We start from the raw sequence: 12404 nt of genomic DNA, 5'->3' as shown, positions 1-12404 counted from the left end.
CACATTTGCATGCAGAATAGGTGGTAGATAAAAAGGTGCACAGCATCCCTACTAGATAAGACTACATATGGTTCATTTATGATTGACAACCATTAGGGCTCATAGGCAGAGCTATAACTTTAGTTGCTGTAGGGGTTGCAGTTACATCAGGACCATGAAGCCTACAGGGCTTAAACACCTCATATGAAGAGACCAATACTGTTAAAGGGGTTGTCCAAGATTAGACAAATCATTTTGGATGTCCCTAGTGTGCAAATATATATATATATATATATATATATATATATATAAAATCATCCTTACTTCCCTGACAGAAACCACTCCTTCTCTCTGAAGGTTATGTCCACTGGAGATTTGTAACATTGTTTATGCCAAGTGAGTGCTGCTGCAACCTATGGGCTAGATGGACTGCAGCCTTCACAACCTGGCCTAATGGGCTACAAGCTTCAAAAATTGAGCCCAATGGGCTGCATTATTCATGGTTCTATCTAACATAACTACGAAGCTGCACCCCATAGGTTGCTTCTCTCAAGTGATATAGATAATGTCATGAACGTGGCGCTCTGAGCAGAGGAGTGGAACCAGTGATGGACGTAATTGTGCTTTTTCCTTATTTAATTTCGCGCATTCAAAATGGATTGCCGTGTAGCGGAAAAAACTGGTATAGAACTGTCATAGTTGAAGGCTGTGTTGGAGATTCTGCATTGGGACTCACAAGCTTCAATTTGCACAAAGGAGCTATAAACTCAAAATGGTAGGAAATTATTATCAAGGCTATTTGCAAAGTTGTTCCATTTTACTATTTTTACATGCATTGGAGAAATAGAATTACATGGCAATAATTTACATATACTTAAAGACTGATTAGCTTTAGAGTAGTAACATCTAAACTTTATGTATGACCTTACACTAGAATTGTACGATGATGGCCATTGGATGCTGCTGTCGTTGAGAGAGAGTTGTTCTGAAAGATATCCACCAACATTCACAATTTCTGTAGCTTCGTTTGGAAATATTAACCAATTTAGGACATCTAGACGGCCCGGGGTCTCACCATGTTCATTAAAATATATTTTATCTCCGCTGTTAGTTTCAAAAGATACATGTCTTAGAAAATGAGCCAACTAAAGGAAATAAAGAATAAAACATAGCAGTGAAATTGGATTGGATAAAAGATGTTGGGGGGATCAATGATCCTCTTCTCGGAAGAAAAATACAAACTCAAGAAATGCAACACATTCAGAGCTCGGCTTCTCATACCTTGCTGCGGTAAGCTATGTCTGACCACTAATGTCCCTACATGGTTTTGATTCAAATTATTTGATTAATACATCAACGAGCCAGGTCTGTCAAGAATAGAGTTGCTGTTTTCTTAGGCCATCAATGTGTAATCATTGGGTGTCAGACCCCAACCCAATTATCTCTGCCTTCTATAACCCCCCTGCGATTGATAAAGACTATATCACTTACATCACCATTTAACCTCCGAAATATTACACTTTAAGCATTGATTTCCAGACTGGTGCATGTGAAAGAGCGCAGTCCTTAAGTTCAGGGTAGTGGATGCAGTTATCTCATGGGTAGGTTTTGTTTTGAGATTCAGGTGGATGTGTTAAGTAGAGATGACCAAACTTTTCAAAGTTCATCGAACATACCGAGACCAGTGAATTCAATGGATATGGTAAAAAATAGAGGCTTAAAGAAGGCGCTACAGATCAATTGAAGCAAAGAAAAAAAACTTTTATTCCAAAATAATAGAGTAAAACACAACGCGTTTCTGGGACCCACAATAAAAACGTCCCCTTCCTCAGGTGTAAATGACCAGATAGAGCCGGTGTTCATATATATATATATACACACACACACCAGCTAATTGCACATTATTTACACATTGGTTAGAACGATCCAGCTGTATGCGGAAATCCACAAAACAGTCCTCACTATTAGATAAAGAATAAATTAAAATATGTAAATACAAAATATATAATAGATATAATATAGATTAAAAAATAACAATTTAAAAAAAAAAATGTTGTGTTTTGTATAATTAATGTAGCATCATTTATATATACAGCTATTTTTACTAGCAAATAAAACATTATGGTATACTAGAACAAAAGATAAAGCAGGGTGCTCGACTATTAACTAACATTTTCAACACAGACATTGAGATCCTTAGGAATTAAGGTGCCCAGTTTAGAGATCCAGAAATACTCCCTCCTAATAAGTCTACTGTATCTGTCATTAATGTTATCTGGAATCTGCTCTAGAATAATAAGTTAAAATTTATCAGGTTTCTTATTATGTTCCAATAGAAAATGTTTGGAGCAATTGTGGGTCACTATACCATGTCGGAATTTATAGCGGTGTTTATTCATCCTACAATGTACTGATTGAATGGTACGACCAACATACTGGAGTCCACATTTGCACTCCAATAGGTAAATTACGTAGGATGACAGACACTTTAACATCTGATGTATCTTATAAACCGTACCTGTAACATTTGAAGTGAATGTGTTGGTGCCATGTAAAATTAATCCACAACATAATAATTTTTTGTTTCCACATCTAAACGTTCCTGGAAGCTCAGTATGGGGAGATGGATTGATATTTGATCTCCCACTGCCAGAGGAATTATTGAGTCTTGAACTGGGGGCTACTAAACTTTTGATATTAAGATTTTTTCTGAAAATAATCAAAGGAGTACTGGTAATTTTTTACTTAGTACAGGATCATTTTTCAACGAAAATCAATATTCTGGATAAGCTGTTTGACATTGAGGTAGGAATTTTATAAATGTGGTCACCAGACTGCAGTTAAACCGGTTCACATTGGAGGGGACCGTCTACTGATTGACTCTAATTTTATCCAAGCAATCTTGCTGACTGAGATATTTAGTTTTCATAAAGGCATCATTAAGTAATTTTAAAGAATATCTTTTATCACGAAATCTCTTTTTTAAGATCTGACATTTCTTATAAAAATCAACATCCTGTGTACAGTTTTTACGGACCCTCCAATATTGCCCAGAGGGGACATTCCGAACCCAGGTGGGGAGATGACTACTTTGGAAGTCTAGGTAACTATTAATGTCGCGGGCGGGGAGGAGGGTGTCAGCACACCGCGCTCACCCCTTCTGCTCGGGTCCGGCAGCTGCTCCTGGTGGCTCGAGCTGTAGGCCGGATCCCGGGGTTTCTCGAGCGACACTCCTCGCTCGTGAGTGAAAGGGGGTGTTTGTTGGGTGTGGGGATTGTTATAGTTCGTGACGCCACCCACGGTTGTGGTGATTTCACCACCGCTGCTCTGTACGGGGCTCCCGGGGATGGTGATGCGGAGCAGCCAGGTGTTGTGTTGCCCCTCCGTGGGTAGGGGTGGTGATCCCGGGGCCCGGTGATGAGATGTGAAGTGTAGGGCCTGGAGGGCGCAGGGACGCGGGGGCAGCGCTGTGCCTTGCGGCACTGTGGTACTCACTCAGCCTGAGACGTGGACACAGTTTGTACGGTAAACCAAACGGCTGGTAGGACGGTCCCACAGACGGCTGCACCTGCACTCCCGGTAGGTGACGGTGATGTCCCTCTTCCTTGCACCTATGTTGACTTGTGGTAGCGGTGGATTCCCTCCGGTTACCCGCTCCCCGACTGCAATCTGGGCCGGAGGAGCTCTACACTTTGCCCGCAGGCGCTGGCCCTGGGGAAACTGGTGCCCTGGCGGTGGCGGTGTCTCCCCGGTTCAGGTTGGGCTGTTGCCTTCACTCGGGACTTGGTTGTTGGGGGAGCTGCGTCCCCGTCACTGACGGATTTGGCAAATCTGGCGACTCCTAGCCTTGCCGGGGTCCGAGAGGCCCCTGCCCTGGTGCTGACTGTCCTTCGGAACACTGCTCCAGACCACCGGGCACACAGCCAACGGGGTCCTTCCAGGAACTTCCAAACGGTCCCCCTCCAGACAGTCACCGCCGTTGCTGACCTTGCTGTTCTGGCCCTACACAAAGCTGGACCCTTCAGGCTGTCTTTCTCTTCTGTCACTTCACTTGCTTTCCTCCTTTACTACTTTCACTTTCTTAACTCCTCTCCTCCACTTAGCTCCTCACTCCTACTCCTCCCTGAGCTGACTCCTGAGCTCCTCTGCCTGGTTACTTCCTGCCTCCAGAGTTGTGAGCTCCTCGGTGGGCGGAGCCAACCGCCTGGCCCACTCCCTGGTGTGCATCATCAGACTCCTGGAGGAAGGCAACAAGGATTTGTGGTTAGCATAGATGTGCCTACCTGGAGTGTGGGGTGTGGTGGTGTGTGACCCGTGTCCCCTGGCTTGCCCAGGGCGACACATTAACATCTACTTTCTTAGAGAAAGTAGAAGTAAAGACCCCCCCTTTTTATCCCTCGATATTAAAAGATCAAGGAACTGGATACTGGTAACGGAAATAGTAGAAGTGAATCGAAGCCATCAGGTATTACAATTGAGCTCATTTACAAATAGCTTGATCCAGTGTTCCACGCCAAATAAAGAATAAATCATCAATGAATCTCCGATATAACAGGATGCGCACCATCGACAGGGAGGATTGGGCAATGAAGACGGACTCAAATCTACCCGTGAAGAGATTGGCATAACTGAGTACGAATCACGTCCCCATCGCACAGCCCTTCATCTGCCAAAACGACGCACCCTGGAAAGTAAAATAATTATGATTTAAGATAAAGGAAATACTATTCAGGATAAACAATTTTTGAGATTTGAGAATGTTATTGTCAGATGAAAGGTAATATTCAACAGCTTGAAGCCCTAAATTATGTTAAATATTAAAATACAGGGAATTAACATCACGGGTGAAAAAAAATAATTCACCCTCCAAAGGGGTTTCATGTAGAACCTCTATTAAATGGGAAGAATCAAGATTAGACATATTTTTGCAAAAATAAATCTACATAATGTGATAAGATAGATGTAATGGACTTGACAATAGAAGTAAAAGGATGTCCGGGGGGATGTGTGGTACATTTGTGGATCTTGGGCAAAAAAATAAAAATATGGGGTAGATAAACTTTTAATATCCAAATAGCATTTTATCTTTTTGTTAGAAGGTGATAATCTACTGCGGTTCTGATAAGATTCCTATATGACTAAAAATATGATATGGATGGATCCTCATCCAGAAGACTGTAATAATTGGTATCACTGAAAATCTTGAATCCCTCCTGGGTATACCAATCCCTGATAACCACCCCTCTACCTCTACTGCCTATTTGGGGGGAGGCACAAAGTTTAAGCTTGTTTTATGTGGGGAAAACTTTGGCTGTGTTCATACCGGTAATGGTAGGGCCTGAGTGTCACTACTGTGGAGAAGGGGCCTGTATGTGGCTTGCGACAATCACTCAATTGAATGTTACTCTCAAGGTAAGAAAGTGTGGGAACCATTGATTTAAATCCTCCACTGTACCTCTAGCAATATGTTTAAGGTCATTGTTGTTCTCGAACATGAACCAGCCTCAAGTGTTTTTCAGCCCATAACAGGTTTTCCTTCAGGATTGCCCTGTATTTAGCTTCATCCAGCTTCCCATAAATTCTAACCATGAAGAAAAGGCACCCCACAGCAGGATGCTGCCACCACTATGTGTGACGGTGGGGATGGCGTTTACAGGGTGATGTGCAGTGTGTTACGGTTGCTGTGGCACTGGAGACTATGTTCGGATTTTTTGCTACTGCACATGTGCGAGCACTGGAGACTATGTTTGGATTTCTTGCTACTGCACATGTGCAAGCGCTGGAGACTAAGTTCTATCTTGGAGCCATTGCACATGTGCGGGTGACATCATCGCTGACACGAGGTCACATGTCTCTGACACATTCTAAGCTGATTGGCCGCTGGTCATGTGCTTGTGACACGTGGTCACATGTCTCTGACACCTTCTATGCCGATTGGTCGCTGGTCATGTGCTTGTGACGCTTTGCTCGGTGATAGGCCAGCGTGACGTCATTGCTGTCATTCTGGCAGCGGATTGGCTCTGGTGTCCTCCATCTTGGATGAGGCACAGAGTCTATATAGGACCCTGACGCACGCCACCTGGCGCTCAGTCCTCTTGGTTCATGCATGAGAGTAGACGCTCTGTGCACATCCCTCTAGGCATCTCTCTGTCTATGCTAGGTGAGCGCTACTGGCAGGGTAGCGTTCTTGTACCTTACAGCTTCGGCTGCGGTCCGTATCCTTACATCTTAGTGGTGTTTTATCGTCTTACTGGGACAGATTTGATGTTATTTCTGTTCCTGGTGGTCCTGATGAAGGGGGCAGATGCTCCGGAAACGCGTCGACCTATATGACAATAAAGTGACATTGATCTGAACATCTGCCTAAGTGATCCGTTGGCGCGGCATTTGAACACCTTCTCTCCTTCGCTTTCTGTTATCTGCTGTTTGGTGGCTGCAGCCGTGGATCGACATCACATGCGGTTATAAGTAGTTGTGACTTTCACAACTGCATCTGGTGAGTGTATTTACTCCCCCCTCCCTACCCTACACATATTGGGGTAAGACCCTATTTGCGCTTTTTTTTCCACAGTCTTTCTCCGCATTACTTTACTGGACCTGGCAAGACCAGATCTTCTTTATTGTGGACGGAGCAGCAGAGGGTCGGAGATCAGGAATAATGGACTATTTCAACAATCGCCTGTCTTCAAGGGAGAAGCTGATACTCCAAACTGTAGGTACTTCTGATGCACACAGCATTGACTGGGATGTGGATTTGCCTGAGATTTACTCAGAGGAGGACACTGGTTTGATGAAGAAATTGTTCTTACGCTTGGAGGATTTGCTCAAAGAAGAGCTTCGTTTTGGGCTTGATGCCCGATTTTTGACTATTTATTTGGAGGAAAAACTTTGTCCTAGGGGCCTCATAATTAAGCATGATTCGCCCTTCCCTAATGATCCCATTTTTTCCAGTGAATGGGATACTATTCTAAGGACCTGTATGCAAGGAATGCTACAATGTCTTTATAAAAAACGATTGATTATTGCTACTGAGGCTTCCAATAATATCTCAGAACTTTATAAGGATCCTAGTAAATATGACCTACATCCAGAATATAGGATTCTAAATTCTGATATTAATGCTAAGCTTATTCAACTGGAACAGGATACTATTTTTCGGAAATCTAAAAAACTACAAAGGGACAGGGCTGATATGATCCCCAAAAAAACGCAGGAGGGAATGGCAGTGGTGACCACTAGGGACCCTCCTGTACGCAGACCCAGATCCCGTAGTGGTCACAGGAATTTTTTCAATAGTAGATACCATAAGAACAGCACTAGCTCCCGTGATAGGAGGGATACCACTCATGATAACAGTGGTACCGTGCATAGGGTTGCTTCCTTTAGGGCACCCTTGTCTCATACACGAGTGGATAATATACCCCGTGAGCCTCCGATGATTGAGAACACGGATGAAGTGTTTTCTGCTGCCTCTGTAACAGTGTCTGGGGCAGAGGTCACTTCTATGGATGGTTGTGTTACTGAATCTACCTCTGTTACATTACCTCAATCTAGAGGACCCATTGAGATTTGTCCTACTGAACCTACTTCCCTGATATTACCTCCGTCCAGAGGACCTGTTGATTTTGAGGACACAAGGTTAGAACTTGAGTCCTTGAGGTCACAAATTGAAAGGATTCGAAAGAATAGAGACTCTCTGTCCTTTTTGGAGACAAATATGACTCCCCCTGTGATTGATGTTCACCCGGATAATGATTTCATTGATCTGTTGGATGTATCTGTACATGATGACTATTTACCTCTACCCACGTCTGCTGAGACCCTTGAATGTAATCCCGTCTCATTGTCCCCGTTGACCGAGCCTGTTGTCTCTGGTGACGGTACCATTGTTATTGACAACACCCATAAAGGCAATGTAGCAGTGCCTTTTTTACCGCTGGCCAGGAGCTCACAAGTTCCCATAACGAATTTTTTGACACCAAGAGGAGGGAAAAGAAAAAACGTTTTAGAGGGACCAGAGCAGGGTACAGGCTCAAGCAAAAAAGAGAAAAGGGGTATTTGATAAAGGATGACATGTCTGGTATATTTAACCTTTCCAGCTACAATCTTTCTAAAAATGAGCTTAATGTTCTAAAAAAAGGGCTTTCTTTTTGCCCGGCCAAATCCTCCGACGACTTTGAGCTGTTTTTGGACTTTCAGAAGTTTGTCAGAAAGCTCACGCTTACTAGACATTTTCAAATCAACAAGTCAGTATCTGCTAAGAAAGATGTTATGGGGGATGAGTTTCTTCCTACTGATTATAAAATAAAATCGAATTTTTATCCATTGCATAATATTGGTCATCACATCAAAACTTTCAATGATTTGGTGTTGGAGGATTTTAAGACACTCCAGAAAAATAGAAACCCCCCCTAGGGCCAACCTGTCTAAGGAAGAAAAAATGGCTTTGATATCCTTAAAAAATAATTCCAATCTGGTCATTTGTAATGCCGACAAAGGGGGAGGCATTGTTTTGCAGGATAAGGACAGTTATATCCAGGAGGCGTTGAGAATGTTGTCCAATAATACACACTACGAGATAGTGGAGTTGTCTACATATCAGGACTCCATTGGTAATTATCGTACGCTTATCAGAAAGGCTTCAGAATTGGGGATCCTTAACAAAGATGAATATAAATTTTTGGACATTAAGAATCCAAAAATGGCATTTTACTACCATCTCCCTAAAATCCACAAATGCTTGATTAACCCCCCTGGGAGACCTATCATCTCAGGGATTGGGTCACTCACTGAGAATCTTGCAGCCTATGTTGACTCGATCATGAGGACGCACGTTACGAATCTAAGAAGTTTTCTTAGAGACTCGCCTCACCTTATTAGTATCTTAAAGGATGTTACTTGGAAAGATTCGTTCCTGTTTTTGACTCTTGATATTGCTTCCCTATACACTAATATTTCACACATCCTAGGACTTGAGTGTTTCAAGCAATATTTAAAAGTGGATGACCGGTTACCAGTGGAGCAGAAGAAATTCATTTTTGATAGTATGGAATTAATTTCCAAAAATAACTTCTTTATGTTCCAAGAACACATATATCACCAATGCTGTGGCGTTGCCATGGGCTCTAGGGCAGCTCCTACGTTTGCCAACCTAGTAATGGGACTCTTTGAGATGCAATATATTTATTCTTCTAAATTGTTTAAGCATGTAGTGATTTATAAGAGATATATAGATGACCTATTCATTATCTGGGACAATGTTGAAAATAACTATTCATTATTCCTGCAGGAGATAGAGAACAACACCTGGGGTTTGAAATTTTCTCCCACTATAGATCGGACATCCATTGACTTTTTAGATCTTACCATCTCGCATACTGAGGGCTCCCTCCTCACAAAGACCTTCTTCAAGAAAGTAGACAGCAACGGTTACATTAATTTTAATAGCAACCATTATGATAAATGGCTGCTCAATATCCCCAAAAACCAATACCAAAGGGTCAGGAGAAACTGCACGTTAGATAAGGATTTTAAGGACCAGGCTGAGATCCTAAAAGAAAGATTCCTTGACAAAAATTATCCCTTGACGGTTGTTAGGAGAGCGTATCAAGATGTTAGACATCAAAAACAGAAGGATTATTCTCATTTAGGAGATATGGTGGTTGATAGATCGGTATCGAATAATAGTTTTACCTCTAATTTCCTGACCACCTACAGCTGTGATGGAGAAGCCATTAAGGGAGTACTAAGGAAGCACTGGTCCATTTTGCAGAATGACCCATATCTCAAGGGAGTGCTTCCTTCCCAACCTGGTGTCACTTTCCGCAGGGCCGCTAACCTGAAAAATCAGCTGGCCCCTAGTAGACTAAGAAGTCCCTCTAGTAGGGTGGGGACAAACAAACCTATGGGGTCCTATAGATGTCTGACTAAGAATTGCCTATGTTGTAGATCAATCCAGAATGGAAGGGTTGGTTTTGGGTCTATCCATGATACTATGGAATTTATGATACGAGGACATCTGACATGTCAATCGGATTACGTTATATATTTGATTGAATGTGATTGCAATAAACGCTATATAGGGAAAACCATTCAAGCTCTGCACAATAGAATTAACTCCCACAGACATAATATTAAGGTGGGATACATGCTGCATGGGCTTTCCCGACACACGACTATATGTCATGATAAAAAAATCATACTTAAGGTTACTCCAATCGAACAGATACCCCCATATATTCCCAATAGGTTGGATATTTTGAATAAAAAAGAAACTTATTGGATATATAAGTTAAATACTTTAAAACCTCATGGTCTAAATGAGGTAACTGACTTATTCCATTAATTTTATTTTATTTATTTTTTTGGGGGTCTGTTCTTTGTCTCTCCCTATTTTCGGTTTTTTATTGCTTCACCTGGTTTTATGTGTTTTTATTTTATTTTTTATATATATAGTTTTATTGTATATGTATATAGTGTTTTACTTATTTTATGTCTATATTAATATATTACCTTTATATTCATGAGGTCGATTTTTGCATGTGATTTTAGATTGTTTGCTTGTCTCATCATTACTATTCTCTTAGTGTCTACATACTTGGTTATATTTCGATTTAGACTATAGCAGACTTGTTTATATGAGTGTTATTTATGTCTATATATACATAATTTCCCCTGCACATCACTTTTTTCCGGTTATTCCTATTTGGCACCTTTTTGTTATGTCAATTCCCTATAAAGTTTCCTCATATTATTTTTGACACAGGCAGTATATATATTTGTTCCCCCCTTCTGTGTTTCTGCTATTATCTTGGTCAAATTAGTGTTAGATTGGCACTTGGATTTGTATTCTGTTGGACTTTTTTCACATCACTATACACGTTAGTGTCTTGGGCTAATGCCTCTGTCGATATGGGTGATACCCTTATATACATTATTTTGTTTTACGGGGTTCTATTCGTGTATTTTGTTCTTATGTTATTCATATTATACTATGAATGTGTTTATGTGTACTGATGCTGGGTTGTGGTTTTTGAATGGTCGCTATGAACCGATGATCTTTGATTATTGACTCTTTTCACGGTCGTTTTGTGCTTCTTTTGTGCAGCGCAGGCGCACAAAGTTTTTTTCCCACGCTTTTGCCCTCCAGTAAACTTTCTGTTACTTTTGATCCAGAGTTTGACGCATGCGCTGTTCAACGGTTCCCACGCTTCTGCCCTTTGGTGAACCGTAGTCTGAGTTCATCGGTCAGAAGCGGTTTCTTCAGTTTCTTTCCTAGAATGCGCTGTTTTACGGTTCCCACGCTTCTGCCCTTTGATGAACCGTAGTCTGAGTTCATCAGTCAGAAGCGATTTCCCTAGTTTCTTTCCTAGAGTGCGGGCTAATCTCCCCAGGCTTTTCTTGGCTATTCTGCTCACTTATCTCAGATAATTGATATACACTTCTTTAGTGGCGGCATGGGTTTATGCCGGGTGTAGATATACACACTGATTCAAATAGTTCTCATAACAGGGAGAGTTCTCCTCCCGTCCCCGACCCTGGGTTTTCACATAATTGTTCTACATATACATAGCATATGATGCTTGCGATTATATATAAAATTAGAATTGAATAATATAGGTTGGGTTTTTCACATTTTTTGTATACTGGGAATTTTGTATTATATGTATATATGTTTATATTTTGTGCTTCATTCTATATTGTTTTGAATGACTACATTTATTCAATTCTTTCATGTTTTATTTTTGTGTTTTTCATGCTTCCTTGGAAGGGTTATAGAGTACGTCATGTTTGACAACGTGGCATCATTTCCCGCCGGTTTATTTCTTTTGAGGGATGGTCTGATGACGTCATTGTGATTATATATTGTATGTATCGTCTTACTGGGACAGATTTGATGTTATTTCTGTTCCTGGTGGTCCTGATGAAGGGCGCAGATGCTCCGGAAACGCGTCGACCTATATGACAATAAAGTGACATTGATCTGAACATCTGCCTAAGTGATCCGTTGGCGCGGCATTTGAACACCTTCTCTCCTTCGCTTTCTGTTATCTTAGTGGAGCGGACATAGGCAGGTGCCTGAGGCACAGGGTCCGGCTGGGCCTTGTGATTCTACTCCTAGGTGGACGTTGCCGCTAGGGTAACGTTCCTTATACTGCGTCTGGCAGTTGTTCGTATCCTCGCACACTAGGGGAGCGAACATAGGTAGGAGCTTTGTGCGGCTTATGCTGCTGTCCGTCTCTTTTGCACCACTAGAAGAGCGGACCTAGGCAGGTGCCATATCTAGTGGTTCGTGTCCTCGCACACTAGTGGAGCGAACGCAGGGAGGAGCTTTGTGCGGCTTACGCTGCTGTCCATCTCCTGGTGTTTCGCCTGGGGACCAGGGGTACTCAGATCCGGGCCACAGAGTCACTTCTGTGGGTAGC

The 12404-nt window shown here is 42.0% G+C and overlaps 1 protein-coding gene across 1 annotated transcript in view; it reads right to left on the bottom strand.

Annotated features, from left to right (window-relative positions):
- LOC142251773 (vomeronasal type-2 receptor 26-like) overlaps nucleotides 1-12404 on the bottom strand; it is a 46465-nt gene that overhangs the window by 13652 nt on the left and 20409 nt on the right. Inside the window, exons 5-7 of the mRNA XM_075324823.1 lie at nucleotides 7581-7632; nucleotides 2151-2266; nucleotides 909-1124 (exon numbers count right to left, since the gene is read on the bottom strand). Coding sequence (XP_075180938.1) covers nucleotides 909-1124; nucleotides 2151-2266; nucleotides 7581-7632 — 384 coding nt within the window. The remainder of the gene's footprint in view (nucleotides 1-908; nucleotides 1125-2150; nucleotides 2267-7580; nucleotides 7633-12404) is intronic.

The sequence above is a fragment of the Anomaloglossus baeobatrachus genome, chromosome 9, assembly GCF_048569485.1.
Source record: "Anomaloglossus baeobatrachus isolate aAnoBae1 chromosome 9, aAnoBae1.hap1, whole genome shotgun sequence".
Lineage (NCBI taxonomy): Eukaryota > Metazoa > Chordata > Amphibia > Anura > Aromobatidae > Anomaloglossus > Anomaloglossus baeobatrachus.
The sequence above is the reverse complement of the archived record's forward strand: the minus strand, read 5'-3'. Positions and strand labels throughout refer to the sequence as shown.